General features: G+C 39.3%; 1 protein-coding gene across 1 annotated transcript; it reads right to left on the minus strand.

The window, feature by feature from the left end:
• Positions 1-1,142: 1,142 nt before the first annotated feature.
• Positions 1,143-11,983, minus strand: glb1 (galactosidase, beta 1). The gene is made up of 17 exons (XM_034084239.2): positions 11,934-11,983; positions 10,871-10,949; positions 10,095-10,264; positions 7,411-7,561; positions 6,636-6,696; positions 5,337-5,431; positions 5,038-5,218; positions 4,732-4,787; positions 4,523-4,644; positions 4,269-4,309; positions 4,044-4,156; positions 3,829-3,903; positions 3,636-3,725; positions 3,393-3,506; positions 2,906-3,037; positions 2,435-2,668; positions 1,143-1,826 (listed from the first exon to the last, which is right to left on the minus strand). Exons 1-17 carry the CDS (start codon positions 11,966-11,968, stop codon positions 1,605-1,607), a joined length of 1,971 nt encoding a protein of 656 aa, XP_033940130.2. The 5' UTR covers positions 11,969-11,983; the 3' UTR covers positions 1,143-1,604.
• Positions 11,984-19,729: the final 7,746 nt, after the last annotated feature.

The raw sequence follows: 19,729 nt of genomic DNA on the forward strand, positions 1-19,729 counted from the left end.
AAGTTCTTTTTCTCCGCCCTCTTCTTTTACGTGGGTTAGTTTTCTTCTTTTCATTTGTTTAGTTTTATCGGCGGTTAGCAACCAGCGTGTTAATACACTAGCGCCACCTTGTGCTCCGGCGTGTTACTGACATTCAATCAATCAATCAATGTTTATTTATATAGCCCAATATCACAAATGTTACATTTGTCTCAGTCAGTGGTCTTCACAGTGTGTACATAATATCAGTATGACAATACGACACCCTCTGTCCTTAGACCCTCACATTGTACAAGGAAAAACTTCCGGAGAAAACCCACAGTTTAAAGGGAAAAATGGGAGAAACCTCAGGGAGAGCAACAGAGGAGGGATCCCTCTCCCAGGACGGACAGACGTGCATTATATATAGACATAGACATTATATTTACCAAACAGAAGAGAAGCAAATAGCCAGAGGTGGAAGAAGTACTCAGACCTTGTACCTAAGTAAAAGTAGAATTAACAAAGAATTGGAATACTCTGTTTCAAGTAAAGATCCTGCATTTCAAATGTTACTCAATTTTAAAAGTACAGTACACAAGTATGAAGATCAAAATATACCTACAGTACCAAAAGTAAAAGTACTCATGCAGATTGGCCCATTTCAGAAAATAAATCATGTTTTGATTATAATGATTGATGCATTGAAGTGTTATCAAAGCTGGTAAAGGTAGTTTTAATGACTGCATACTGCAGGGTAGCTAGTGAATTTAATCCAGGTGTAACAAAAGTCCTTTTTAAGTGTTGTTCATATTTCAGAACATTAATCCAATTCGGAAAACTAACTAAAGATATACATAAATGGTGTGGAGTAAAAGTACACTATTTACCTCTGTATTTAGTTACTTTACACCACTGCAAATTCGTTTTTAATTTTAATAATAATTATCATTATGAGAATATATTTATTTGTGAAAAAAGTTACTTATAGATACCACAAGTGGGCATTACAGGACACATGCAACCCTTTCAAGAAAAATCCTTTCAATTTACTGTGAATAATTTGACCCGTTATAAAATAAATATATATTTTCTCCATCTTTATAGCGACACAAATATATATTATCTTGATCTTATTTTCTGGCTAGAATATATTGACACAATAAAAAAGGAGATCCTTGAAGTATTATAAAATCATACTTTAATTTTTTTGTTTAAAAAGGCAAATGCTGAACAGCATTACAATCAATGCAAACACTTTTTTTAAAGATAATGCAGATGTCAGTAGTGCCACAATGTATCCTCAGTTGTATGATAATATGGTATTTCTCCAATGTGTTTTTCACGATAAAATAAAACCTTCTACATAATAGAGCTTGATGTGACGTCTATCAATAGGCAAAAAAGAAAAGAAGTCTTTGAATAAAAATGTTTCGAGAAATCAGTGAGGGAGAGAGCTCACAGTTATGTGATGGTTAAAATAATTATTTGGCTGAAAACACATTTTTGATATCATGTCCCAAATGAACTCTTTCACAAAACAGGTGCTGATTAAAAATAGGCAGAAAGTGAAAATAGCTTCCTTTTAGTGCAGCTGTACGTTTCCCTTATTATCACAACAAATCATCTTTAGAGAAGAGCCTCCTCTACTGTTTGAAGTCAGACTGTACTGGGCCATTCAGGATGGGGGTGTCGGTAAATTCCACGCTGCAGGGCCCGGGGCCGCAGGGGGCGTCCTCCAGCTCCAGCACAGTCACGTTGTTGGGTACAGTGTTGCTGAGGATGGAGGCAGGAACATAAAGTGTCACCTGAGGGCCCCGAGACGGCCAGTAGCGTCCCAGGTTGAAGCCGTTAATCCAAACTTGCCCCTGAAAAAGAAATGCTGATTATTAATGCCCTGTACTTAAACCGTACTTTAGGTCTTTGTCATCATTAAACAAAAAAACCACAGACAATACTTTAGAACTATGACTAATGAGATCTGGGCCTGTGCTAAAGAAAGTCTTGACGAGATACACTTAAACAGCATGTATTTTATTAATTGTTTTTATCCTTTTCTCCACATTTAGTGAAGGCCTGAAGTTAATAATTATTTGTATTCATTTATGGTTATTTGTGATTATTTTTAAAATAATTCGAGTTAATCAGTATTCACCTGTTTTGTTAATGTTCTCAAATACAGATTAGATAGTAAAGTACAGATCAGAGGACTATGACCAACCATTATTAGAAATATTTGTTGATCCTATTGGCTAATTATTTTAGCTTTGTTTAGTTTCTGCAGGTTTGCTTAGTTTTTTCTTTTTAACCAACTCAAAACATGTAATGTAATGTAACCAACACAAAGATATTCAATTTAATGGATTACAAATATTTTTGTTTTCCCCTGGTACTCCATTACAATTGTGCTAATATTTGTTTTGGATGGCCAAACATTTTGAATTCTAACTTAATCAAAAATAACTGGATAACATGCCTTCCTCCATTTGGGCAGCTTGATGTAGGTGTCCTGGGGGAGGTCTGGGATGCCGTCAGGAATGATGAAGCTTCCCTCGTAGAAGGTGGGGAGGGAGAGAGCAGCGGGGGGAGATGGGACTGTTGGTTTGGTTTCACCGAGGAGGCCCTGACTGACCGCTTCATCGATGCTGAGGCTGTACATCGTCCAGCCATTGAGCGTGTCTTTCCCCAGAGTCAGGTTGGACACCAGGCCCTGTGCAGGGGAGAGCAAAAACTATTACAAAAAAATATTACACTGATATCCTACTTTGCTCAAAATGTAAAGGGTCAAAGAAAAATGTCAAATTCAAATCTAAAATATAATTTGGTTGCAGTTAAATAAACAGTCTTTTATCTTTTGCAAACCTGCAACTGATATCCAGTAAATCTCTGTGACTGTGAAAAGCAGGCAGTCATATGTCAAAACACACAAAGTAACTTTAAAATGTACCTTAAAGTCATTGATGTCTCTTCCGTAGTTGATTCGGCCCATATTCTCCACCAGTATGTCCACCTGACTGCCGTCTTTCCCAGTCACATTGACAGTTAAGGCCTTGTTCCTTTCAATAATCCCCACAGCCACCTGGAAAATAAATCAGAAAGGTTATATAAAAAAAATATTCAGAGTTTGCTAACATTTGTTAGGACTAGCTATTATATTATTTATAGTAGTGAATATAATCCACTAATTCTATTAAAAATCACCAAAACAAAATTCCATTTGCACAAAAAACAGCTATAGGTTTCCAAATGTTTAATGTTGTAAAATGTACAATAATATCAGCCTGTCTAAAATTGGTAAAATGGTGATGGTGCTCAGGACATATTCTGATGGTACCAATAAAGTACTGAGCCTTAAATTGAACTAATCTGGTGAAAAGCAATGATCATGTGGTTGGACCTGCATATAACATCTGATAAGAAACGATGAGTCTCACCCCGTCCACTGACACATACGCTCTGTCATGGACGCCGTTCAGAGGAGACGACAGTGGTGTGGGTGTGTTGCAGTTAACAGGAAGTTTAGTCCTGTATAGCACATAACCAAAGGCCTACAGTACATGAGATAGAGGAAGGAAATACACGAATGAATTACAATTATATGACAAAATATTGTTGGTGAACTTGAAAAGAATGCAACAATACATGTTTCACTACTGAAAACAGACAAACATGAATACCTGGTTCAGTTCGATGAAAGTCTGAGGATAAATGCTTTTGACAGGGCCGGAGAAAGAAAGCATTTCTAAGGCATCTGAAATTGTTTGGAGCTGTGGAGGCAAAGGGTTGCTTTTTAGTATTAATATTTTACTTTTTAAATCATGTGAACAAACATTTTTGATTGATGAGTTAATAGAAACAAAGTGAACATACCCTTTTCATCCCAACAGTCCCATATCCATACTTTGGAGTTGTAGGTGGTATCGGTCCCTCTGGTATCTTACGGTACTGTTGTCAAAAGATAAACAAGTTCTTCCAGGTGACATACACAACTTATACGCTTTTCTTAATAGTAATAAAGACCCTTGATATGATACAAAACAGCTAAAGTGATTTTAAAAGCAAAACTAGAGGCCTAATGTTCTTACCATTTTTATGACATCACGAATAGCAAAGTACTTCTTTGTGAGGTCTCCTGCTTCAGAGAGAGGCGCGTCGTAGTCGTAGCTCGTGGGCTGCGGGCCGTACGGTGAGTTGGCGCCTGAGATATCAAAAGGCAATCAGAGGGAGAGGTTCATCTTAGCGTTATCATTTTAGCAGCACAAAAATCCCAAGTAGCTTTGTGACATCAAAGTCTGTTAAAGTTCACTCACCATTCCAGTATCCAAAGTTTGTCCCTCCTATGAACATGTACCTGTGAAGAGAGCAGTTACGGTTAAATGGACAGAAATGAGGCACAAATACATTTAAATAACTTAGAACTGCAAGAACAAGACATTGCCTCTCGTCATTCTCTAACTTCAAGAACATGTATTTATATTTGTAAAATGTCACCCATCATAATGACATCTTAAGTGCAATAGTAAATGCCTTCAGGGTGTCTGAACCTGTACATCTGTAGACTCACATGTTGACGTTTGCTCCCATGGCCAGCATCTCATTGAGGGACTTGGCCACAGCGGTGGATGACACAACAAAGTGAGGAGACCCCCAGTGGTCCAGCCAGCCAGTGTAATACTCAGAGTTCACCTGTTAAAGCAAAAGGAAACCCTATGAGGGCGAGAGAAACACTTGTGTGGTTTGGAAATCACAAACCGTATGAGGGAAAATACTTGCCAAAGGTCCATGAGGTTCTGCGTGTCTCTGTGCATTAAAAGCAGCCGTTACATTACCTAACAGGATTAAAACACAAAGATAAGCTCACGTGTGTTTGTATGATTTCCTACTGACTAATCCAACACATGACACTAAGTCAATGTGGAAAGAAAACCATGACCCATGAATCTCAAAATATTTTAGTTGGTTTGTAATGCATTTTATCTGAAGATAAATACAACTATACACAACATACTGCATCATCACATAACCGAACCTGTAAAACACAATCAATATTTGGTGTAATTTGCATTGAGTTGATGAGACCTGGGCCAAAGTCCACAGTGGCGTAGACGCCTTGTATTGAGCCACACTTGAGGAATTGGAGTCCAGCTCCATCTGTGGTGAAGAGCACCACCTCCTCGCCCAAGTGGGACCGGAAAAGCTTAGTCAGGTGACGCATGTAGTTGTAGTCACAGGCGAAATAACTGCCATATTCATTCTCCACCTACCACACACAGGCACAGCAGGAGGGAGATGTTATGACTTATTCATGAAGTACTGTAATTGTATGTAATGCACAACAACTAAAGACACAAACCTGCAGGAATCAGCCCAGGACTCACCTGTACAGTGATGATAGGACCTCCGTTCTGGTAGAGATATGGCTTTATCATGGGCAGTAACTTTCCCATCCACTTATCTACTGCCGCGATGTAATCTAAGATACACATTAAATTTGTATTTATTTAAATTTTATTTAAGACCGTGATAATGCATTTGACATGGAAACAGGATGTGCTTCACAGATTTTTCAGATTTGTTCAATTACAACTTTTGTCCCTAGTTGCTTAAACCCTTTCAGCTTTCAGGATCATGAAACCACAATGTAATACAAAGGGAGAAATACAATACATGCCATAGTGCAGAAATACACATGCAGCAATAGACATGGGTCATTCAAAGTCAATCTCTTAAACATGGGTTCAACTCTGGGTTGCTTTTGGTCAGCACATCACCTTTTATAATTATTATAATATTTTGATTTCAGTTGGAAATGTGGTCCAGATTTTAAAGCATTTTAGAGAAAGCTGATTGTCCGATTTTAGATATGTGTGTTATTTTACAGTTTCAGCATACTTCTAGTTAAACTTGTTACGACCCTGGGTCGTTAGGTCATTTATGTGTATATTTTTTTATGAGTGAGTGAGTGAGTGAGTGAGTGAGTGAGTGAGTGAGTGTGTGTGTGTGTGTGTGTGTGTGTGTGTGAGCAAGCAGGTGGTGCCCGTTAGCTGATTAGCTACCTTCTGCATGCTGATTGGTCCACCTGAGGAGACGGGAGCATATTAAGCTGCAGCCGTGCAGTTCCTCGGCGCTCTCTCTGACTCAACTTCTCCCTACATTTTACCGGTCCTTCTCTTCTGCTGTCAGACTGTAGGAAGAGAAGCTGCTAAACCTGTCTTTGTAGACACGATTTATTTTCTCAGGAGTGCAAAACCCTTTTTCTTTTGGATTATTCGTTTTCTCCTGTTTTACGTTAGTAGGTAAGAAGCCTGTACGTTTATTTTTCTCATTTGTTAGGTAAGATTTTTGTTTTAAAGGTTTGGTAATTAAATTACCAAACGCTTTCTCTGCCTTGGCGTCCATGTTCTTGGGAGTGGGAAAAGTGGGGAGAGTGCAACTTTGTGCTGCGCCTAGGTTCCTCTAGGCCTGGGCGTAACACACTGTACTGGATTTATCTGGAAAGAGGCTCGGGACTAGAGTGTTAATACCACTAAGTTGAGAAATAAAAAATGGGTAAGCTATTAAAGCTATGCACATTTTGTCTTGCTGGTGTGCAACATATTGCATCGTTGTATGTACTGAAACCAGTAACCAATAACATTTGTCTTCCTGCATCCTGTTTTTCTCTGAAATATTCTCACCTGGATCTGACGACCGCAGCACGATGTCTTTCTTGTTGAGAAGCCAGGCAGGCAGCCCTCCCTAATTGACAGAATAATGTAAACAATGGCAGCAGGTTTAGATGGAACTGAAATGGATATATATATACATTGAATTTTTAAAGTGTTATTGCACCAGGAATCTATGTTTAGAGTTTCAAACACCCTCAAATGTATTCAAAGGGTGGTTTTAAAATGGTTCTAGTTTTTCCCAATTATTGTGGTCCTTGTTAGATGTTAACTAGTTATTCTAGTGGAGACTAAATACCAAACATTGGCAGATATATTGCCATGAATCCCGCATTATAACACCCTCCGCTTCTGCTCATCCATGCTGCAAACGCTCATATTTTCCCCTAAAAAACCTAATATGCTACTTTGACAGTCCAAACTAATTGCAGTGTATGTTGCCATACTTTTGCAGCCGTCACCAATAAAGCCGGACTCATGGAAGTGTAAACATATTACAATAATTATGGGATAAGTATCTATAAAGTTATAGCGTATCACCCCTTTGTATGAAACACGGTAAGATGGAGAGGATTATAATTAGTTTATTTACTGTTGGGTAATTCAGTCTATAAATGCCCTGTAACTAGTAACCATTGTTGTAAAATAAGTGTAGCAATATAAAAAGTACAACCATTTCTTATGAAAACTTTCAAGAGTTCAATACTGTAAGGTCAGTTTTTCTTGATTATCCCAGTATGCTATTAAAAACTGAAAAGGTGTACATTTACTAATTACCCACACTCACCATGTCCCACTCTCCACATATGTAGGGTCCAGGCCGAAGGATCACCATTAAGCCAATATCTTGGGCCAGCTGAAGGAAATACTCCATATCCCGCTCTCCACTAAAACTGTACTGGCCTGGAGACTCCTCGTGGTAGTTCCAGGGAATGTACCTTCAATGGTAATGAAGTATGAGTATTATGAAAGCATATACACAAGTTATTTAAGCAGATTGTATGTTGGCTGACTAATACATTATATGCAAGAGACCAGGATGTTCCACTGTGTATCAATACTGTTTGTTAGAGAACACATATGTTAAGTTAAATAAATGACGATCAAACATATCGAACTGTACGAACAATTGGTGAGTTGATTAATTGCACTAGTGTGAAATACTTGCTCCTGATCGAATGCGACATAACATAAGGGGCTTCAGTTTAGCATTTCTATCAGGTGTAGCGATGCAGTGTCAGGTAAAGATTTAAAGACAACCGTCAGTGCAGGCACTTTTATTCTGTCCACTTTACTGTCAATACCAGCAACCTTATGAGGTCTGTTCATCTTTATTGAAGCCAGTTTTGTCTTTCTTGTATGCAGGGTTCTTACACCTTTTCCAAAGTCAAATTCAAGGTGCATTTTCAAGCATCTTACAGCTGTTGTAAATTACATATTTATATACACATACTTATACTCAAATGATTATTTCCCTACCTCACATTAAATAAGATGTTCTTTATGCTATAAACAACCAAGGACTTGGACAACCAAGGACTGTTGACCTCTGGGTGAGTGCTGCTTCCTACCTGCACTGGACTAACGATGGCTAATCCCAAACTGTACTGCTTTTTCCTTGCGTTATTCGCCGCCTCTCTACCCCCTCCTGTGCATAACAAGTGCGAACCGCCACTACTATCATGTGTGATTATGAGGTCTCTACACAAGATGATTAGGTTAGATTCCACTGTCAATGTGCGCACAAAACAAACTAGGCATTGTGACTCACTGCTATCTCTTGGCCGTGCTCTTTGTATTACTACTGATGATATCGGTCAATGTGCATGTTCATCCTGGACTATTGTATGTAGCCCTAGTTCTGATCTGTGCCCTGATGTCAATCTTTGTCACAATGATCTGAGTTTCCCTGACTTCTGCTCTCGTAAAGCTTTAGGTTTTCTACATGTAAATCCTAGAAGCATAACAACAGCCGGTGTTTCTTGTGAGTGTTTCCCCGGTACACAAACACAAGACACACAAACACACACTCGCAAGCTTCCCCCAGACCAGTAATACAAACGAAAATGTGTCTTCGGGTCAATGTGACTGATTTCGATAGAGCAAGTCACATTTGGTTTAGGCACGAAAACATACTACCAGTAGAAATACATTGCTTTTAAAATCGCTCTGTCGAATACATAGACTATATTTCGTGACTATAACACGAAATGCTGTGAGACTGGGTTGAATTACAACAGTGAGTGCTTAATCCTCTGAACACCACAGGATGGCGGCTGTAACGCACATAACATAGTTACGCTCCTCTGAAATGATTGTCCCCTGTAATTATTATCCCTCATGGAGTTCGCTATTCAGTTCGCTAATATTAGCTTAAACAAACGTAACATGCAACGTTAGCCTAATCCAAAAATGCTCTGTACCTTTCATGTGGATCGTCAGCGCAGACTCTCCCATCGTGAACAACTGAAATTATTTTTTTGCAAACTTTGCAGGAGGCTACTCGTGGGCTTGACCCTCATCTTAGCCATGGCTTGTATTTGTCTTCTGCTAGCCAACGCTCGTTGAAACTGCAACCTCCTGGCATACTGTCATCTATCACTCTCAGAATGCCCAGGTCACACGTAACAAAAACACCTGCAGGTCACGCGCATAGCGCGGGAAGGCCGGAGCAGAGCGGTTATGTAAAAGCGAAGCGCGCTCCGACTTCTTTATTTTCTTTTAATCTAAAAAGTGAAGTAAAGCATTTACAATTTCAAGCACTTTATCCCAAATTCAACCACCATTCCCAACATTCAAGCACTTTTCAAACACCTCATAACATTTCAAGCATGTTCAAGGATTTCCAGCACCCGTACGAACCCTGTGTATGTCATTAAGGGACTACAAATCCTATTTTGTTTTGCAACCCTGCATTATATAAAAGGGATGGCATGATATAGGATTTTATCTCGGTCATAAAAACACATACAATAAATGATTACATTTATTGTAATTAAATATCTTGAAATGAGTGAAGTGAAAAAGTCTAGCTCACTATAAGCTTGGATAAAACATCTGTCCTATCTGTACAGATATTTGTTTCTCAATGAAACACTGGGAAGAGTGATGTCAGTAAGATTGAATGCCATTTTTAGGAAATCATTTAAAACTATGAATGGATCATAGTTGGTGTAGATTAATTCCCTGTAGCTTGTTACCAAATATCTCTACACTGCAGCATGTAGTGTAGGCATTGCCTCAAATAAAAAAATAAAAATGTTTTAAATCGCACGTCCATGCGATGTGAATATTGCATATTGCGATTATCGTCATGACACGATATATCATGCAGCCCAAGTTAAAACCCTTCTCCTGGATTAGTTTTGATATGGAAGTCAGTTGAAACATGACACACTCAACAACAACCTAAACATGAAAAAAACAAATGAGAGTGAAGCATAATGAGAGCAAGACAACAGGTAAACGTACGTCTGGATGGCATTCAGTCCTGCCATGTACATCTTGAGCAGTCGGTCCTTCCAGTAGACTCTGGGGATCCGGCTGTAATGGATGCTTCCTGATATAAAACGAAACTCTTCCCCATCTTTTCGGAAGCAGTCCTTCTTGTAATCCACGCTGAATGAACCAGGTGCCCCGAGCTGCAGATCAACACATCATCCGTTAAATCCCAACTCATCACCATAATTCAGTTTATATTGTGTTCCATTATGAGGTTATTGGTTAAAGATTCATGTTTTTATGGTGCAGGGCTGACATCTCAGCTGACTCTAAGGATGTGTCATTAATACATACTAACCTTGACTGTATAATAAAGGTGTTGAACAATGCTTAAATAGCATAAAACTGTCTATACAAACAACATGTTTATAAAATGTTGTCATGTGGAAAGTTGTTTAGCCATATAGACCATGCATGTTGTCCAGTAATTTACATATTGAAGATTTTGACTTCTGGATTAAATACATTTTGTTTATTGACCTCAACCAAATATTTTTAAAAGCATAACTGATGTTAACATACCATTGGCGGAATCTAAACATTGTTTTCTCACATTAACTTGAATGTCGTGTATTCGTGTACTTAAAAAATATGAATTTGACGCCACGTTCCAATCCTTTGTTTTGCATTTCGGTGACCTATACACTGGTAATATGTGTTTTAATGTCATGGGGATGAGGCTGCAGGTATAGCTTCTTACATGTCGACCACAGGCTATACAAAGCTTTAGGAAGTAGGCTACTTACTGAATTTCCAAAAAGCAGAAGTAGCAGCAGTATGTTTCCAAATCCGAGCAGGGCCATGTTGGTCCTCACAGGAGGCGTGCTGTCCGGGTTAAGAACAAAATAAAGCAGCTTTAAGGCAGAATTCCCTTAAACACATCCAGCTATGGTCCTTACTTCCCTGTGTGTTAGCAGCATGAGTTGCGGAAGTGAAATCATGTGATGCTGTATTGTTGTCGAGCTGTAAAACCCGTTTTAAGAGGGCCATGGAGGATCTCTCATTTCCCCTCCTCGACTCCTCGAATCCTCGGTCCTCTGGTAGTGACCCGGAAATGAATTTCAGCCCGCCATGTAGAAGGACATCTCGGCTGCGGTCCAATAGTCCAAAAATCAGCTCCTAACGTCTAACCCTATCGTCTATCCCTTGACCTCTGTGTGAAACGTCACGGGGTTAAGGAATAGAGGATAGGAGAATTAAAAAGGACTTAGGAGAGTACTTTAGAGAATCCAAATGCACTTTCACTATCCGACGTGTTTATGATGCGCCAGAGGACGTCATAAATGTGCGTCTGCTGTTGTGGAGAACTATGGAAACTACAGTTTTCTATACAGCGGACTACAACATGGATGTATAATAAGAACGACGGACTACTGTAAATTCATCTAGAGACTCTGCACTGTGCTCTGATGCTGTTGTTTTATGCTTTATGAACGTGGACAACAGACTGAACAGAGAAACATATTCTTCATGACCAAAGTTGGAATTGAAATTAAAAGGAAAGTGAAACTTTGCTCATCCCCCTCTCCCTCCGGTCCACATTAATACAAATTATCCCAATACGTATGATTGTATGAAAAGATCTTAACTGTATTTATTATAAACGTTAGTCCTTAACATCTATCACTGTGTATATCACCATTCAAACATCTTTTAAAAGTTTAACAAACCCCACACAGCTCAGTAAAGAGCTAAAGACTGTGAAATGTTGTCTTTATTTGAAAACTAACGTTCATATTTCTCTTTTTGATTATAATACTGATGATCGTTAAAAACAAAGTACTTTGGCAACTTACCACATAGACCTACGTTTTAAAAAGCTTAATAAGCACCGTAACTTTCATGATATAATTTCTCGGTCATAATCGGATGTTTCCGTGAACGGCCGACTGTTGTGTGAACGCAAATGCTGCGGCCGCAAGGCTTTGTGGGGCAGCATTTTCTCCTCTCCTTTCGTAAAGGGAGGTCCAGTGGTTCCTAAGCTAAAGGAGGTTATAAAGGAAGTTTGAAACCTCCTTTCCTATCATAGAGTAGTCCTTCTCACTTTGGTTAAATGGATTCCTTGCGTCCCTCACTTGCGTCGTTTCCCTGCGACTAGTCCCTCCCACCAGGGAAGCATGGAGAGATGCAAGGAAACCACGAGAAGCAGGGAAATGAGTTTTAAGAGCAATGGGACGTCCTTTCCTCCTGAGCGTCACGTGAAGCCACGTCCGTTTGTGATGACGCTGCACAGCTGATCGTCTGACAGCAGCTCTGTCTGTTCTTATTATACATCCATGCTCTGTCCCCGTTATTTTCACAAACACCCCCGCCTACACATTTATTGACACAAACATTTGTATCATCTGTTGTAGACCCAAATAAATAAAATCAAATAAGAACATTTTAAGAATGGCGTTTATCTTTTTTGAGAATTCTTTCACACATAGTGACGTCACAAGCTACCCACAATGCAACACGCACCATATATATATATATATACAGGGTTGGGAGGGTTACTTTGTAAATGTAATCAGTTACTGATTACTGATTACATGGCTCTGAAAGTAATCCGAATACAGTTACAGTTACGTGTCTCAGAACGTAATCAGATTACTTTTAGATTACTTTTGGATTACTTTCTTTTTCCACCACAGATGGGTATGTTTTGGTGAACAGGAGACACAAAAAGCAAAAGGAAACTGAACGTGTTTTTACCGTTTTAATGGCGTATCAAGAGCACAACTGAAACATCACATCTGAAACGATGTAACAACATAATACACTTTTTGGGGATGCAGCTTGTGATGAGTGAAGGACACGGCTTAGAACGGGCGTGTCGCCTTCTGTCCTGCCAGTGTTGGCAGGACATTAATTAAAATGTCGAACTCGGACTTCATTTTAAGGACATTTCGGCCAGGGGTGTAGAGCTATATTTGTTTAAGCACCGGATTGGCAAAACAGGAGAGTGTGTGCACCAGTCTGCCTTGATCTATGAATTCATGTCCGTGACACTCACAGTAGGCTATTTGCTGCCCACAGCTGTGTTATAGAAGGAAAACCTCCTTCACTTCATGAAATCTCTGCAGCACCAGGAGGCAGCGGGAGGGTTAACTTATGGGGGTTATTCCCTATCTTTATTCAAGAGCGTGGTATTTAAATTTGAGAGCATACTTTATGTATTTATTTCCCTCAAACTCTGTCCTCGCACTCAAATAGTGCCCTCGCACTCAAATAGTGCTGCTTGCACTTAGATTTGCTCTGCTTGTGCTCAAACTGTACGCTTGCACTCAGATATATTGCTGCTCAGAATTATTCTGTGCGCGTTCGAAACTTTTTCTGCTCTCAGAATTATTCTGTGCGCGCTCGAAACTTTTGTGCTACAATCCTGTCAAAATCCCTCAACCAATAGGAGGCCAGGTGTCCTTGCGGGTGCGTTCGCTTTACTTATTACAGCGTCCCGTCAGGGCGGTTACTCTTTGGTTTATAAACTCCAGCCCTCCACGGCTTTATAACATGTACTTCACTTGTTTGATTTACAACTTTTTTTTGAGGGGGGGAGGAGGAAGCACAGTTAGCACCTTACATAATAGCTACGTTCAGTGGCGTACTGGGACTAAAAATCAGCCCGGGAATCTCGACCGGCCCTCGTTATCGCTAGTAAATTGTCAACGGGAGGAGGGGGCAGCGCCATATATAGAGCTCTGGGAGGGGGGATTGCTAGTGAATTTCCCGACCGGCCCACTTCTTCCTCCAGACTGTTGTTCTGCTCCAGCACTGTTGTGCTACGGCTTGGTTCGGCCCGACGCGAAGCGGAGTGTCGATAGATATTCGTATACACGGCCTGAAGTGAGCTATTGCATTTATAAAACAGTTACCACGTGTGGCTGGCAATGTGAAAGAAAAATACACACTCCAATTTAAATAGTTTTTATTATTAAATAATGATGTTCAAAATAAAATAGTCCCTCCGTTGCCTTCTGCACAAAACATAGTGCGAGGTGGTTGCTATGCAACAACAATAACAGCTAGAGAACATAATAGACAGACAGCATTGTCGTCGTTTAGGTGCTTTTTTTTTTTCTGGAGATAGGCACTTCTCAATCCACTCCTCCATAGTAAGGCCACCCCGGAGGTCGAGGTTAACCTTAAATGTTTCCATTTTAAGCTTTGTTAGTTAGTTAGTTTCGTGACGGACGTAATGTAACAGTTGTAACCATATAGTTGTAACGGTTCTCAGACGCGGAGGGATACTGACTTGTGAAAAGTAACTACAATTATACCCGGGGGATATACGCTCATTATATCACGACTAAGAAACATCAGATTGCTTGATTTGAATTGTCCGTTTTATAAACATGTACTAACTGTGCTTACACCCCCCCCCCCCCCCCAAAAAAAAGTTGTACAGCGAAGTGATGTACATGTTATGTTATAAAGCCGTGGAGGGCTGGAGTTTATAAACCAAAGAGTAACCGCCCTGACGGGACGCTGTAATAAGTAAAGCGAACGCACCCGCAAGGACACCTGGCCTCCTATTGGTTGAGGGATTTTGACAGGATTGTTGCACAAAAGTTTCGAGCGCGCACAGAATAATTCTGAGAGCAGAAAAAGTTTCGAGCGCGCACAGAATAATTCTGAGCAGCAATATATCTGAGTGCAAGCGTACAGTTTGAGCACAAGCAGAGCAAATCTAAGTGCAAGCAGCACTATTTGAGTGCGAGGACAGAGTTTGAGGGAAATAAATACATAAAGTATGCTCTCAAATTTAAATACCACGCTCTTGAATAAAGATAGGGAATAACCCCCATATAACTCCCGCCTTCTCCCGCCTGCTCCAAATAAGGGCAAAGAGGCGGTGCTGAGGCGGAGCCGAGGTGGGACAGGGCGGGACCTGCTGCCACCGAGCGTGACGTTCCAGACCTAGCTCAGGCTAAGAAGCTAAGCTAACATGCTCTCAGTATTAAGCTAACAACCTATGCTAACAACCCAGCTTGCGGTCACTGCTCCTCGTTCCCGGCATATTCTGAAGGTAAGATACCCTGTAACTTTACAAAACTTGTCCTTTTGATTTAAATGTTCTTGAACCTACACTATACAATTGTTTTTTAAGTGCTTCACCGTTTTTCAAATATATAAAATATAATGTCATTTGTAACTAAACTTTGTAAACTAGCAGAGATATGGCCAGTGTTGCGTGAATTAAATGTGATTAATGAAATATGACTGTAGAAAAAGAAAGGTGCTTTTATATTGATTAAACCATTTTTATTTATTTCAGCATTAAGAAAAAAGAAGATCCACACCAAACTGCACAACCTGTAAGTTGATGGTCCTGGCTTACTTTACAGGACTTCAGATGGTTGACATTACACACAAACATACTATACATATACATGTATGCACAATTGTAGATAAACAGCACACAGTATATAAATATATATATATATATATATATATATATATATAAACTGTGTGCTGTTAATCTGTTTTTTGAGGTTTTGCTCTCTTGTTACTTTTAACCATACAGGTGTGATTTCATAGTTATTTTGTATGTTATTGTCAAAGGAACAAAATGAGCAACCCTTTATTTGATATTCCTCATGATCTGAAGCATTTGTTACTCTCATTTATTTTCCTCCCATAGTGACTGTATGGATAATCGGGAGCTATGTCCGGCGTGGAGCCCAGAGAGCTACAGAGACCATCAGCAGCAACCTTGGCCTCGACCTGAGGGTGTGCTGGTTCGGTTGGGGTGGACTGCGCTGGAGAGGTGTCCTCCCTTTCTTTTCCTACTCCCCGCGAGGAAGAGCAGTCCCGGATGTCCTCCTCATCCACTGTGGCGGCAATGACTTGGGGGATGTGCCCAGTGTTCAGTTGCTGAACCAGATGAAGGAGGATCTGCACCAGCTTCACCATCGGCACCCTGGTTTGAAGATCATGCTCTCCCAGAGGCGCCGGTGGAGGGCTGGTGCAAATCCTGTCAAAATTGACAAGGCCCGGAAGTTTGTTAACAGTGTTATGGCTATTTTTGTTCATAGCCTAAATGGTGCCATTGTTGACCACTCCAACATTAGACATGACAGTCCTGGGCTGTTTTTGCGAGATGGAGTTCATTTCACCCCTTGGGGAAATGATATTTGTTTTAAGTCACCAGCCAATTGCCTGAAAGACCACCTCCAAAGACTGTGAACTGCTAAAATGTCAGTATCACTGTCTTTGAATTTGGCCTTTAGAGTATGTATTCTAAGGCCCTTGCTAAGCCCAGACTGTCATGGCTAATGTTGAGTTAGATATTACATCTGTAGCCATAACACTGTTAACATGGCTGCTCTTCCTCTTCCCCACATCCCACCCCCCCCTCTTCCCCCAATGGACTCTGCAGCTCTCCAGGCCCATGCTGGGCATGGCTGTCTGTCAAACCTTTTATTTTGTATTTGTTATGATGTTTTTTGTTATTTTATTTGTTAAAATAATTATTTATTTATGTAAATATTGAAAATAAATTACATTCATATTTTCACTTCTTTTGTCTACTGCTTACTGAACATGTTAGCTATCACATCCAAATGGGACTATAAAATGAAAGGATAAGCTTACCATACAATACAGAAAACATTACACATTAAGGCTCAAATCTTTTCCCAAGCCGGAGCAGTCTGAAAAGAGTCCCAAGTTTAAAAACACAAATCTTGACAATGAATACTACGCTGTCATTTATCAGTGACAATACAAACAACAAGAAGGTCTCCCCTAGTCCGATGTATGTTGGCATCAATGTCATAAGCATACCATAGACCAGGGGTGTCAAACTCAATTTCATCGCGGGCCACATCAGCATTATGGTTGCACTCAAAGGGCCGGTTGTAACTTTAAGACTATATAAAAATACATATATAAATATATCATATATATAAAATAATGTATTATATTACATCATTGCCTCTGCATTGGATTATCATCGGATAGGGTAATAACTTCATAATTAACTACGTCTGAAAGCAGAAGTCTAGGGCAAAAGATTGCAAGTCTTTTCTGTGCGTATGTCCCAAAATGATTTAAAAAGAAAAGCCAAATTCTGGAGAAAAAAGAAATAGAAGTGACATTTTGAAATAAAAATCTAATTCTGAGAAAAAGGAATTCTATGAAAAAATGCGTATTTTGAAGAAAAAAAGGCAAATTCTGAGAAAAAAGTCATATTTGAGATGCATTGTGGGACATGTAGTTTATGGGCAACGTGCTTCTGCAGCATGTAACCGTATAATAAACATATTATATTCTTTGCAAGCTCTTATGGGGCCACATAAAATGAAGTCGCGGGCCGAATGTGGCCCCCGGGCCTTGAGTTTGACACCCCTGCCATAGACTGTAATTATGAAGTGCAACACCCACAATCCCTACAGGGTCATAACATCACAGAAGATAATACCTTTTAGAGAGTTTCTAAATTGTTCAGTATGCAGATAAATATTTGTTTTACAATAGAAACATTTTTCTCCATAAATGTTCCCACATGTTGTGAGCATCAACTTTAAATCTTTTGTCAACAAATAAAAAACATCTTAATTTCCTTTAGGACAACATTTTGTTTATAACACCACTACATTAACAATAAGCATAGGAAAATGATAACTGTCAACATTTAAGATTGTGCTTTTACTCTTTATTTAATCAGATCTATTTCACATTGAAAGTTACATCTTGCATTTTATGAAAAGTAAAGGTTTCGAATCATTGTATGACTTAAGTACACGAGAACATAAATTAAAGATGTGCAACAACTGTATCAGTAATTAAAATGATATAACTTATGTACAGGGTTGGGAGGGCTACTTGCCAAAAACACAACCAGTAACTTAATGTGAGTATCAAGATATAAAAGTAATGTAACGTGATAACTTTATTTTTGTTTTGGATTACCTCAATATCAAATGCAATGCAAATAAACACAGGAGAGAAGAAATATTAATATGATTTTGTTACTTAAAATGTATAATATAATACCATAAAGCAGATTCAGGCAGTAGGTGTATAGATTCACAATTAGTATTAGTATTAGCCTACAGAACATTACCGCTTCCAGAGAAGCGATACAATTTGATCATTTTACATATATATGCTCTTTTTAGGTTTTGAATAAGATTGTAATCCTGAGTTTCCCTATTATTAAAAAAAGTAAAACTAATCCGATTACATCTTTTCCTATGTAACTAAGGATTACACTACCTTTTTTTTCTATACGATCTTGATTCGTGTTAGATGTAATCCATTACTATCTAAGCCAATACAAGTCGTAACTTTTGGAAAATTGTCTTAAATTATAAATTATGCCTTCAATCTCTTTCACGTGGAGAAGACATCCCATTGGCCGAGGCGTTGCAACTTCCCTCAAGCGTCCTACATGAAAGAAAGATCACATGTTAGAAATGTGTGCACAAACTATTCAGTATGACCCGTCTTCGTTTAAAACCCAAGTGTGAGAGTGAACAGAGGCGGAGTCTGTTTGTTGGCTGCTGCTACCCAAACCAACATCCTCCTCACAAGCATTGGCTGTTGGAACGTCATTACGCTCCACATGTGGAACAACAAAGGCTTGTTCAGGCGTGCCTTGTATCATAATGATATTGCTCTGATCAGCAGCAAGACTGTTTTCACCACTACCATGGTCTCCATCTGCAACCTCCTCCTCATTGCTGTTAACAGTCGAACTAGGACTGTCACTTACCTCGTCATTGCTACTCACCCTGCTTCTCCTTCCAGGCTGTAGAAAATGGTGGGCACTGCAGTGTTTTTCAGGCATCTCCTTCCCTAATAAAGATAATAAACAAAAACACGTAAAATAACTTTTTGAGGTCTGTAGATATTCAACTTTCTTTTGAATAATGTTGTTTTAAATGTAAGAGTGCATTATAAAAGACAACGATAAAAGAGGGCCAACATGTTAACTATGCAGTTAATCTATTCAACAATTACATGTTTCCAAGATTCAGATTCAAAGGATTTATGTCATAGCACATAGGCTACAGTGTAGGAATGGCAATGCAAATCATCTGTCCCGAGCTCCTCCAACAATGCAACATAGTTATATAAGACATAAAACAATAAAAGAAATTCAAAATTAAATTAAGAATAATAAATTAGTGCAGGCAGAAATCTATATACACATAAATATAATAAGACATATGCAAGAACAGAATGTAAAGATAAATATTGTATAGTCAAATTAAAGGGGACCTATCATGCAAAATGCACCTTTGTACGTCTTTTATACATGAATATGTGTCCTCGGTGTTTCAGGGAACTCACCAAGTGTCAGAAAACACAACCCTCTCTATTTTCCTCCTTCGCCAAATCTCTAAAAAAGGGGCTGCAACGGATCTGAAAAAAACGGATCCAGATTCCAATACTTTTCTACGTCACAAAGAAGTGCTCCGCTTATTGGTCAACTCTCAACGTGCATTGCCAAACCTCTCATTCGCATATAGGCTATCGGCAGGCTAAATAATCAACACCCCAGTCACATCTGTGTTTTTGCCTGCTCTTGCCAGGATGTCTAAGCCAGTTAAACATTGTGCTGTTGTTGGCTGCAAGACTCGAGACAGGGGACTGCATGCAATGCCATCAGT

Source organism: Pseudochaenichthys georgianus, chromosome 1, assembly GCF_902827115.2.
Source record: "Pseudochaenichthys georgianus chromosome 1, fPseGeo1.2, whole genome shotgun sequence".
Lineage (NCBI taxonomy): Eukaryota > Metazoa > Chordata > Actinopteri > Perciformes > Channichthyidae > Pseudochaenichthys > Pseudochaenichthys georgianus.